This window comes from Mchenga conophoros, linkage group LG18 (assembly GCF_057382185.1).
Source record: "Mchenga conophoros isolate Kocher_MC1m ecotype Shallow Benthic linkage group LG18, M_conophoros_male_GT1.1, whole genome shotgun sequence".
Lineage (NCBI taxonomy): Eukaryota > Metazoa > Chordata > Actinopteri > Cichliformes > Cichlidae > Mchenga > Mchenga conophoros.
The window spans coordinates 24,227,969-24,239,538 of NC_140543.1; the positions used below are offsets into that span (position 1 = coordinate 24,227,969).

General features: G+C 38.8%; 1 protein-coding gene across 1 annotated transcript; it reads right to left on the reverse strand.

The window, feature by feature from the left end:
* Nucleotides 1–81: 81 nt before the first annotated feature.
* Nucleotides 82–6,412, reverse strand: ifi30a (IFI30 lysosomal thiol reductase a). Its single transcript, XM_085253920.1, has 7 exons — nt 6,227–6,412; nt 3,388–3,576; nt 3,150–3,224; nt 2,918–3,004; nt 2,640–2,792; nt 398–466; nt 82–323 (listed from the first exon to the last, which is right to left on the reverse strand). Exons 1-7 carry the CDS (start codon nt 6,344–6,346, stop codon nt 258–260), a joined length of 759 nt encoding a protein of 252 aa, XP_085110046.1. The 5' UTR covers nt 6,347–6,412; the 3' UTR covers nt 82–257.
* Nucleotides 6,413–11,570: the final 5,158 nt, after the last annotated feature.

Here is an 11,570-nt window from a genome sequence, read left to right on the forward strand (position 1 = left end):
AAGGCAAATACCAAAGTACTACAAAAGCCATTTATGATTTTTTGGTTTCCATAGATATTAATTCAATGACAACACAGTCTCTTAAGAAGGTAACGTGTGTTTTTATATTTTGGAATTACAAAAGTGAAGTGATCAAATTCTTAGAAACAAAGTTCAAAAACACAAAAAGAAAAAGAAAATCTTTGATGACATTCTTCAGTGTTTCTTGTTTAGAGGCCACACCTGGCTAGTAAACAGGCATGTGCAGAATTTCTCATTCACACTTTCTGGCAGTAAGTTTTGTAGTGCATCTGGCTCCCCCCGCAGGCCGCAGGCTTAGTGCCCTGAAAAAACAAAACAAAAACTTAAGTTCAAGTAAATTACAAGGCAGATATCTAGTAGACATTGATGACTGTACCTTGTACATGCTGCAGACGAGCGAGAGGAGAGAATTCATGGCTTTGTCCTGCAGGTCGTCTGTATGCTCCTACAAATCAATGAAAATTAATATTCCCAACATTTAAAAATAAGTAACTTCTCATACCTCAGTTACACAGTTTGAATGGTTTATTAAGGCAACAGACACTTAGCAGTACACTTTAGGTCTTAAACCTGGTGATACTGGAATGTAAAACAGCAATAAGAGGCCGTCAGAGACAGATCATCTGATTGACCTCGTTAGATTGCTAGGTGCATGACTTGCAGGTGATTGCAGGTCACAGCAATGTCATATAACTGTAAGGAAGACCGGTGTGAATGACTAAGGTGGTAAGTGCAAAGGCTGAGAGAGACCATTTCCAAAAAGGGACAGGCAAATGCAACAGATAGAGCTGAGCAGCCTGATAACCTTATATTGTGGATGATCTGAATTTAGCATTTGACTTGCTTTTCATAGGAATCCCCCAAAAATGTGATTGCCGTCAATCTTGGGTCATGTGATCTTAGCAAAATTGTAATCAGGTGAGGCACACTTACTATGCACCTATTGTCATATGGATTTTGGAAATCTAAATACGAAAAGAAGACCTTAAGTTGGTCCAGGAAGTACAGTACATAGTAAAACTCCTAACAGCAAAAAGTGTGTTTAACATTCCAATACTAACGCCTCTAATAAAGAAGAGGGGCTTACGTGGGCGTGCCTGCAATTCACATGTGACTTGCTTTAGACAAAACTTCCATTTTTATGTTAGGGTACTGCATGATGTCAAGTGAAAAAGAGGCAGCTTTACATGTATCAGTCCCAGCTTTCTTTCACTAACAGATTTGGGCTTTGAGGCAGATCAAGTGTCAAACTCATCACTGAAAAAGTAACAGCACTTCTTTTGAAGGACAGAGTCAACATCAGATCTGGATCATTTCAAATCACTTTCTCCATTCCAGTCTGATGTCTTACAGTTTCTCACCTCTTCATTATGTTTTTATAGAGTAAAGGAAAAACGTCCACTTCCATGCTGTATGTCATTCAATTCTGTCTTCTCTCTCCTATAGTTTGTATTGTGTCCTGTCTCCCTTTTCCTTTCTGCTCATGCCCCAGTTGGTTGCGGCTAGGGATGGGTATCGTTTAGGTTTTATCCGATACCGGTGCCAAATCGGTACTTTTGAAACGGTGCCGTTGCTTAAACGGTGCTCAAACCGGTGCTTAAAGAATGGAGAACACAAACTTTGTCCAAAAACCTCTCATGTTCAGCTGGTTTTTTTTGTAAAAATATAACAATGTTAGCCTTTTCTGCAGCTATGTGGCATATATGGCATCACTCTTGGCTGGAAGCAGTGCTTAAACAATGGAAAAAACACAAACTTAAACCCTCTCATGTTTAACTGTTTCCCACTTTTTCTTTGGTCATTTTAGCCTTTTTGGCCAGGGTGAAGGGAGTATCTGCCATCAAACAAGAGGACAGCCGCATGTAGCTATGATGATGTTTGCTAGTTCACCTTACATGCATTAATGTAATAACGTGGTTAGCCTACTCAACGTAAATTACACATGACCAACATGAAGCTACTCACGCAGAGAAGAACGGCTGCTATCAAATACGGCGCATTTCTCGGCTTTTAAAAAAAAACGCTATGCGTCGCCAGCTGTTTAATCGGATTCTTGGTGTTACCTCCTTTGACAGTATCACAGTATCAGCTTAAAGCACTTGTTGCAGGCTGCTGAGTTTGCATATTTTGCTGTGAAGTACAGCCAGACTTTTGACCGCTTCGCCTTGGACATTTTTAATCTGTAGCTCTGCTCTAACAGAACGTACGTACCTGGCCCCGCCTACTATCCTCGGAAACATAAAATGATTGGCTAGAAGTGTATCACAGCTCAGGAAAAAAAAGCACCGAAATAAAGCACCGAAATGTGCGCTGCTTTTCGGTCTGGTTACTACCGTTTGTGATGGCACCGGACACCGGTACCCATCCCTAGTTGCGGCAGATAGCTAACACAGAGGAGGAGGGTTTTTTTCCTGTTAAAAGGTAGTTTTTCCTTTACACTGTCACCAAGTGCTGCTCATTGTAGGCTGTCTGATTGTTGGGGTTCTCTTACGTCGTAGGGTCTTTACCCTATGAGATAAAGTGCCTTTACGTGACTGTTGTTGCGATTTGGCACTATATAAGTAAAACTGAACACCATGGTATTTGCTGGATAGGCTGTTACTGCAGTAAAGTCTTACCCCATTAATGGTGATCCAGGGCACGTACTGGTGCGGAGGTTTCAGGGCAGCCGTCTCCAAGGCATTTTGATGCATCAGCTGGTTTCCTTGAGGACCATTGACGCAGCTCATGACTTTGTCCCAGCTCAAAGTGGGGTCATAGACTCCAGTACACTACAACCAAACATGGTTGTAAACGGAAATTTATTAGTGACCGAAAAAAAAAAAAGTCATGGACTGAAGTGGTCTAGACCAGTCAATTGCCTGCATAAATCAAACAAACACGCACACACACTTACAGCTTTGGCTGAATTGATGACATCAGAGGAGGACTCCATACAGAAAATGATTGGAAAAGCCATCTTGGACATGTTCATCAAACAAGTCTAGAGAAAAAACAAAAAACAAATATTTCATTCTTTTAAAAAAATTAAGCATTTTGAAGCAACACAGCAAGATGCTTTTGACACCAGACATGACACATTATTCAGCAGTTTGAGTTGTTGGTGTGTGTCTGGGGTGCAACGTCACCTCAATCATGTTGCCCAGACACTCCTGTTCTCCATGCTGGCAAGTAAAGACGTACTTTTCAGCCTGTTTGACCTCCTGGAATGGAATACAGTTACCAATGATGTACTTGGGTAAATCTTTTTAAATTTTTGACAGATATAGTGATGAGAACTCTTGGGTTGCCTTTAACCGTAAATGTCTTTGCACAGGTAGATTTACAATCGCAGTCTGCAACCAAGCTGCTCAGCCGACTGCTTACCTGGGCATTGCCGAAAGGCACCAGGTTAACAACCATGATGTCATTCAGGAGGACCGCTGTGGGGAAGAGCATCATAACGAGAAACTGTCTGCACCCAGGACACAGACTCTCGTAGTAAAGCCCCACCTCAACGGGATCGTCTGTCTGTTGGGACTTTGTGTAGGTGGAATGAAGGCACGACTTCAAAACCTACAGCAAAGAGCAAAACAGGGAGGTCAGCTTCTTCAAAACGCCACCACGTTCAAGACTCCAGAGGAAGCTCAGCATCAGTGAGAGTTATACTATGACTTTTCATCAATAGCATGTGGTTGTAATTACTTGTGATCAAGCCAATTTCAGCTGAAAATGCTACAGAAAGGTTGAAAATGTGCATTAGCTGGTCCTTTTTTATGACTTAAAAACAGCATACACAGATTACCTATCAAGTTGTTGCAGCGATCGTTTTTAAAAGTTTGAATTATATTTATATTGTTTATTGCATTATAATTGTGATTGTAATATTGTTAATAAATCTATCACCATTTACATGACTATATCTTTTATTCACTGTATGCCAACTATGGTAAGACCAACTAACAGAGGTGTGGACTCGAGTCACATGACTTGGACTCGAGTCAGACTCGAGTCATTAATTTTATGACTTTAGACTTGACTTGAAAAAATGTTCTAAGACTTGTGACTTGACTTGGACTTTTACACCAATGACTTGGGACTTGAATTGGACTTGAACCGGTTTACTTGAAAAGACTTGATATTTTACCCCAAATATAAAATTTAACATGCATATTATATAGAGATTGAAAATGTGACGTCATTCACGGGTAGAACCGCAAAGGATTCTGGGAACTCGTGGCAAGCGGTACTAGCGCACGCAGGCTTTCAATTAAAATCAGTTATACAGCGATAAAAAGAAACACAAAAATGTCAAGAAGCTGTTGTATTATTAACTGCAATAGCCGGTCGCATGACAGCCACGGGAAGCCGACGGGTAAAGAGATTGGTTGTTATCGGATTACGTCGTTGAAGAGAAATTGTTCAAGCCATGTTTCCGAAGTAACAAAGAGGCGACGGATGGCCTGGATTGCAGCCATTCAAAGATCAAATATAACGTCCCAGAACACTCCAGCTCACAGGTTAGTCTGCTCCAAGCATTTACACGAAGGTCAGTGTTTTTTAGTAGTTAATACATCATTTTTCTTAACATAATTGGTGATATAGGTTACAAGCAAGTCTGGCACTGAACAGAAATTGTCGCGCTATGCTCCTTTATTTATTGTGCATAAATAGTGAATTGTCCTGACACAATATTGCGTTTCGCTTCTGTTATTATGGTACATTGACAAAAACATATACTTTTATTCACAGGATAAAACAGGTTTTTTGTATCACTAATTGTCCAGTACGATTACAGCATACAATATTATTGTCACTGCTACATTTCTGTGATGGGTACCAGAAATTATTTCCACTACTAATTAATTACCGTTGAGCTCAAAGGTCCTATTAATAAACGGTTAACGAATGTGTATTTATGACGACAATTTGTGAGACTGGTAAACTTATGATACGTACGATGGTCTTTCGTTCTACACGGTGCATTTCAAGGTCCTGCACCCATCCGTCGGTAAACTGTACCTGGGCTTGTTGCAGTGACCTGAAGTTACTAAACTTCATGAGTGTATGCACTCACTCCAAGAACCGTATGATTATAAATATGCATATAAATATGCTAGGATGAGATAGCTGACTTCATCTAACTAGCAAATGTTGTCCGGGCTACGTTGGTGATACAGTTTTTTTTAATGTGTATGATATTTTTGTCAAGCTGGTCCTACAACCGCATCCAAGAATAACATGCAGCTTATCTCAGAACTGTCGGTGAAAATTATTCTAGGAGCTAGGTTTAATTGAGCTGCATTTTAAAGAGGTGCAATTTCACAATTTGTGTATATTTTCTAAGTTCACTATTTTGTCATGTGTTGAGAAAAACACAGATTTTAAAATTACATGGTCTAATATTTACATTTAGCATAACTGCAACATTATTTTTTCGTTTTTTTTTTTTTTAAAGACTCGAAAGGACTTGAAATTCAAAGTTTCAGACTTGTGACTTGACTCGGACTTTTACACCAGTGACTTGAGACTCGACTCTGACTTGCCTGACATTACTTGAGACTTGACTTGAGACTTGAGGATAAAGACTTGAGACTTACTTGAGACTTGCAAAACAATGACTTGGTCCCACCTCTGCCAACTAAACTGGCTGCTTAGTGGTACATGTAAAGACCGCACAGCTGGCAAAGAACTGGTATTTGAAAGTTTTACTTCCTATTTCCTTAAAACCTAAAAATAACCGTTTCTTTCGAAGTCCAGTTAACAGACAAAAAAGGTTACAGAGTTTTAGTGAGTACTTGTTAGCTAACACCGAACATTAGCTATAAATAATTACTTAATAACACACGTGACGTCATTAAAAGATGAAGACAAGGGCAACGCTTAAGGATGACTCTGATTTTTGTAAGAGACTGGCTCCGCTAACTTCATGTGCATGATAATGTTTCACCTCTCCACATTCAGACTATAATTTTGAAGTCTTTATCAGAGGAAACCATTATTTGCGGTCAGGTCAGTTTACTCACCTGAAAACTGACCGCATATCACATTACAGCGACGCACTCATTGGTGCTGCTACGCTTTCTCTCAGTGGGGTTTTTTTTTCTCATAAATATAGAAACTTTTATTTAGCTATTGCCTTACCTATGAAAGTGGCTAACGTCGTCGACACTAACTAGCCATTCAAAATTAGCTCTTGATAAAAAGTTATGTATAAAGTTCTTACCCCGCACTCAACAGCCGAGTCAACAGATGAACACCAGTTTAATGGCGACTGGGAGCATGAGGAGTACACGGAGGAGCCGACGTACCCAAAAGCCAAAAACAGCAGCAGTAGTGCCTTCATCCTTACCTACAACTGTTTATAACTGTCACTAGCACCACAACACTGACCCACAAACAACTGTGCGAGTCCACTCTTTAATACTCGACCGCGCTTCCTCGTGCAGGTTAGCTGTTTTTTGATTGGCTGTGGTCTTAAGCGTCACTTGTAACTAGGAGACATCTATCCAAAGAGAGCGAAGTCTCTGCTGCTGTTCTGAGGAAATAGAACTGTCATATGATTGGCATGTTAGTATGTAGTAAGTTTACACATCCTGAAGTTCGTGAAGTTCGCAATGATTTAACTACGTGGACATTTCAAGTCTATCAATAAAAAAAATAACGTCGTGTACAGGCACAATAGCTCACGTTTTTAAAAGGAAATACATATATATCTGAGTTATTTATTTTATTCACAAAGCGTTTCAAGGTATAATTTAAGAACATCCCGTAACTTGTGTGACATAAATTGTATCTCTACAATTAAAACCTAATACTGGAAAATGTTTATTTTACAATAAGGATTCAAAAGGGCATTTTAAGACGATGCAACATCTCAATTTTAAATCTTATCATGTTCTGTAAAGGTTAAGAAGTTCCCTCTTAAGATATGTTAGGGGTTTTTTTTTTTCCAACAGATGAATGGGGAAGTTTTCTGTCTATTGTTGTCATTCTTGTTTTGCCTCATTATAAAACAGAGGCGGTCCAAAGGTCTTGCTCAAGAAGAGTTGACATGCAGAAAATCATCACAAACCTTGGGCACTATATAAGGATTACCTGGTGATTCTCACATGATCTGTAACAGCTTTTGTCTGTTTTTGAAAACAGGGAAGTGAGCCATGACTGTGTGATTCACTCAACTTCCTGACTTGCGGCCCTTTATTTTGTATTGGGTGTAGCTGGCAAAACCAAAGCCCCTCACTTCATTGAAAATCAAACCTTTTTTTGGGGAGGGGAATTCCAAATTTTCTTTCCTTTCCCATATTTACTGTGAAATATGATTTGTGGTACGAGGCTCGGCCTGAAGACCCAGGGCCAAATACCCAGGCAGGGGATGCAGAGCACACATTAGAGTAGCAAAAAATTAAATATTCTGTGTGTGAATCAAAAGTCCCCCCACACACACAAGGCATACAGAAACTGAGGCAAAACAGAAGTCTATTTAAGGCTGCGGTCTTACACCAAAATTAAGGGGAAAGCATATGGAGGTCAGAGTTCCTCAATAGACACAGTGAGTAGCTGGCATTAAAAGCTGGCAGGAAATAGAAGAGTGGATGTAAAACTGATGAATTAACATAAATAAAATACAAACATATGAAAAAGGAAGTAGCAGAATCCCTGCAGGTTGTGCCAAAATTTCAAAACTCATAGTTTCTTGCTTCTATATGGTGTCATCTTTCAAATTCCCCAAATTTAAATGACCACATTTCTACAGTAGAGTACAAAGGTCATCAATATTTTGCCAGGTAAATGGAAGTTAAGAGAAGCAAATTATTATTTAAAAAAAAAAAGTGCAAACATCCATGGAAATACAGCTTGAAAGTCCACTTTTGGTACAACCACTTTATCCTTCAACATGGTCTGAAATCTCTTAGGCAGCTTTCCGTTTTTTTCTTTAAGCAGTCTTCAGGAATAGTTGTCCAGGTCTCTTGAAGGACATTTAGAGCTCTTTTGTTTCTGCCTTTTGTTCCGTTCTCTGTCAAGATGATCCCACACTGCTTCCTTAAGGTTGAAATTCAACATTTGGATGCCTCTATCAGACCTGTTTCCACTGATTCTCCGTCCAGTTCTTATGTATTTGGCATGCCTCAGTCTTTTCTCTCCATTTCCTTTCCGTAAGAATGGGATGACGAGGCTGATGTGAACAGTTTGTGACAAGCTAGTAATGTCAAATAACACTATGATACAATTTAAAATTTGTTCTTTGCCAAGTTTTTTGGATTTGACTCTTAAATTAAGACAACCTACCACTTTTAAAAACCAGCAAAGATTCTGTTCTCTTTCTTTGTAGGAAGTAGGTACCAATAGGCACTGAACTACTGGTTCTGACTTTTTTCTAGGTAATGCTAAGTGGAGTGTCATAACATGCAGCTAATATGGGAGCTAAATGGACTGCTTTGGATGATCAGTAGCAAAACATATTTGGGCTAGAAAAGATTACTATCAGTTTAACTATAGGTTTAAAGTTTTTTCAAAGCTACTACTGTCAGACAGCTCTGTTAGTCAAACCATGCAAACAAACATGGAGGATCCTGCCAAGCACCTGCAAGCCCAGCAAATCCATTAGCACATCCATCATCACATGAACAATTAGCCAGAGGAAAATGTGAAACTTCACTTTGTTGCTGTCACTGAATTACAGCTATTGACAGACTAAATAACTGACTTATAACAACAAAACTCATTCTAAAAATCAGGTCCACCATATTTGATCCAACACAGATCAAACACAGCATTGTGACACACATCGATTTTCACCAATTGGAACTCTGCATCCTCCAAAAAAATGATAAACACTTGTGTTTTAATAATAGTTGATAATTAACTTTTTTTGGCATTTCCTTACCTGGATGATTGAGCAAACCTCTCATGTTGCCTCCCGCCTCATCACCTATGTGCCAGTTCATGACATTTGTTTAGATGTCATGAACAGCATATTCTGTATTTCTACAAATATGCAGTGCCATCATGTTTTATGCCAAGCTGAATCAGGACAGACATGTAAAAATGTACCAGGATAACACAGGCAGGGAAAAAAAAGAAGAGGACAACACATGGCATTTTAGATATCTTTTATTGTCTTTTTAAAATCATTGCATTAACCTAAAGAAATAACCGTACAGATCAAAGAGTACCTGTCTGAGGACATACCACTCTGAAGCAAGCCGTACATGAGAGAGAAAGAAAGAAATGCCGCATTTGAGTTAAGACAGATAAACGGAGGGAGGATAACACAAGAGAAGAAGAATAACCATCTTTTCATGCATCTGGGTCGGGCACATTGCAACCAGTAGGCCCCTACTGGCTGAAACAACAGTGCTCCCTCTGCCTTCAATTGCACTTTGGTGTAGAGTAGCTTTATCTGACGGTCCATCTCTTCACTGTTTTTGAGTGAGAGAGACGGAACATCTTTACTAACTATAATTTTTAGCTGTATGTCTGCTGAAGCCGGTGATTCAAGAGGCAACTCGGTGGGCAACGCTGCAATGCAATGTGTGCTCTGATTAGGGTAAAGATGTGTTGATGCCTCTTAAATTTTTGCTGCTGTGTAACACTGCCCAGCCTGTTGCAACATGGACCACCGTCAATGTTGCCTCCAACATGAAGAGTGTGACGCAATATAAACTACTGTACACCAGTGAACGATACTACAACATTCACATCAGGTTAATCAAACAAATGCCAACTTTCCACACGGAGGAGTGACAATGTGAGAAGATTTAAAAAACATAAAGGGAAATAAAAGTGCTGCTCTTAGCATATATAGATAAAAAGAGAATGATAAGATTTTTTTTAAGTGAAATAACACACAGGCGGAACAAGCTGCGACTATATTGGCTGAATTTTGGTCTTAAAAACTACTTAACTAACCAAAAGAGCAATCGTTTCAGCTTTTTATTCGACTATCATTTGCTGCGTAGTGCAAAAAAACAACAATAGGATGCCTTTAGATAGTCATTCCTGAATTCTAATCTTCGCTTATGTACTAATCTGTACTCAAGTATTTTTACCAAGTGGCGCTTTTGTTTTTCCTCTTTTTTTGTTTTTTTTACTAATACACAATATGAAATTCTTTGAATCCTTTACCGCAGATACATCAGTCAGATTCATATTCAAATTCACCAAACTGTGCATGACAGAAACAGCAAAAGATGCAACAGGGTCTCAAGTTAAGATTCAGCACATACAAGGCTCAGTGTAAGGTGAAGAAATCAGCAGGTAAAGAAAGACTGACACACAAATAGTTCAACTACATTGCTGAGTAACTATTTTGCAATAGAGGGAGCACTGTTCACAGGAAATTAAAAAAAAAAAAAAAAAAAGATGAACAAAGTGAAATGTGGGGGGAAGAGAACAAGCAGTCATAACATTTTCAAGTTTAAAATGACAGAAGAAATAAAGAAATACAAATCAATCTATCACAGCCGCTTTGAGGGACAGACTGATTCTCAAACGCATATTTACTATTTGGTTAATTACATATTGTAAACATTTGTATTTGTGTTTTCTGTATAGAGAAAAAAAATTCAAGCTAGCTTATTTTTTCTTTATAGGCTCTGTAAGGTTATCATTAAAGATATAAACAAACAAAACAAAGAACACTTGGACAAACAAATCTATCAGCTTTTTTAAAAAGCCAAAATAGAAAGAATTATATTCAGGCACCATAAAAGATCACTTTAATGCCATCATTGTTCCAAGTAGAGGAGCAATCGTGAACCATTGAGTCGTGTACCTTCCTCAGCGTCAGGTTTAATTTTCTTTTCTTCTTCTTCTTTTTCCTCTTTCCTGGCTGTAAGCACATAACCACCCCCCACCCCCAAAAAACCTTCAGCAGCCACTGAGATCTGGCGCAGTAAGACCGAGTGGTAAGATGGATCACCTTTTTACAGCATCAGTGTCCAATCTGTGCCAGATCTCTGCAGCAGCATCGAGTGTATCTTTTGTGGTGCAACTTTTTAACACTGCCTCTACTCACAAAAACAACAAACAAACAAAAAAATCAAAAACAAACAAAAACTGTCTTCCAAAAGACAAAACAAGAAAACAAACAAACAAACAACTAACAACTAATATTTAATAAAATGCAAAGCAGCCAGGACTGCATTTAACATATAGACTCAGCTCTGTAAATATTAACACATGTACATGAGCTTGCTTCATCCTCCGAACACACCTGATAATCATGCGTAAAAATCATGAATGTCGATCGACTGTAACCACAAAGTTTTAACTGGTGATCCTGATGAAGCTCGCTGCAGCGGGTAAGTAAATATGTCTGCATTTCAACAACTGCTCGATTTCAAAGCAGCCACGGAGCTAAAAGTGTTCACATCAAAGCCTCGTTCTGATTCGTTTCAAGCGCCAACCAAATCAGAATTAAATCATCCAAAAATATAGATATCTAAGTATATATTTGAAAATATTTATTCTCTAGTATCTCTCATTCCTCAAACCTTAATAGACAACAAATATGTGTTTCTTTGTAGTCAGTGAAAGATGTGCTTTGTGTATGAGGCCGTTTCAAG

Coding starts and splice junctions, on each gene's coding strand:
- ifi30a (XM_085253920.1), bottom strand. CDS start 6,346: ATGAAGGCACTACTGCTGCTGTTTTTGGCTTTTGGGTACGTCGGCTCC. Junction 3,005..3,149: donor GTCTGGGCAACATGATTGAG/GTGACGTTGCAC, acceptor TTTTTTCTCTAG/ACTTGTTTGATGAACATGTC. Junction 324..397: donor TCGTCTGCAGCATGTACAAG/GTACAGTCATCA, acceptor TTGTTTTTTCAG/GGCACTAAGCCTGCGGCCTG.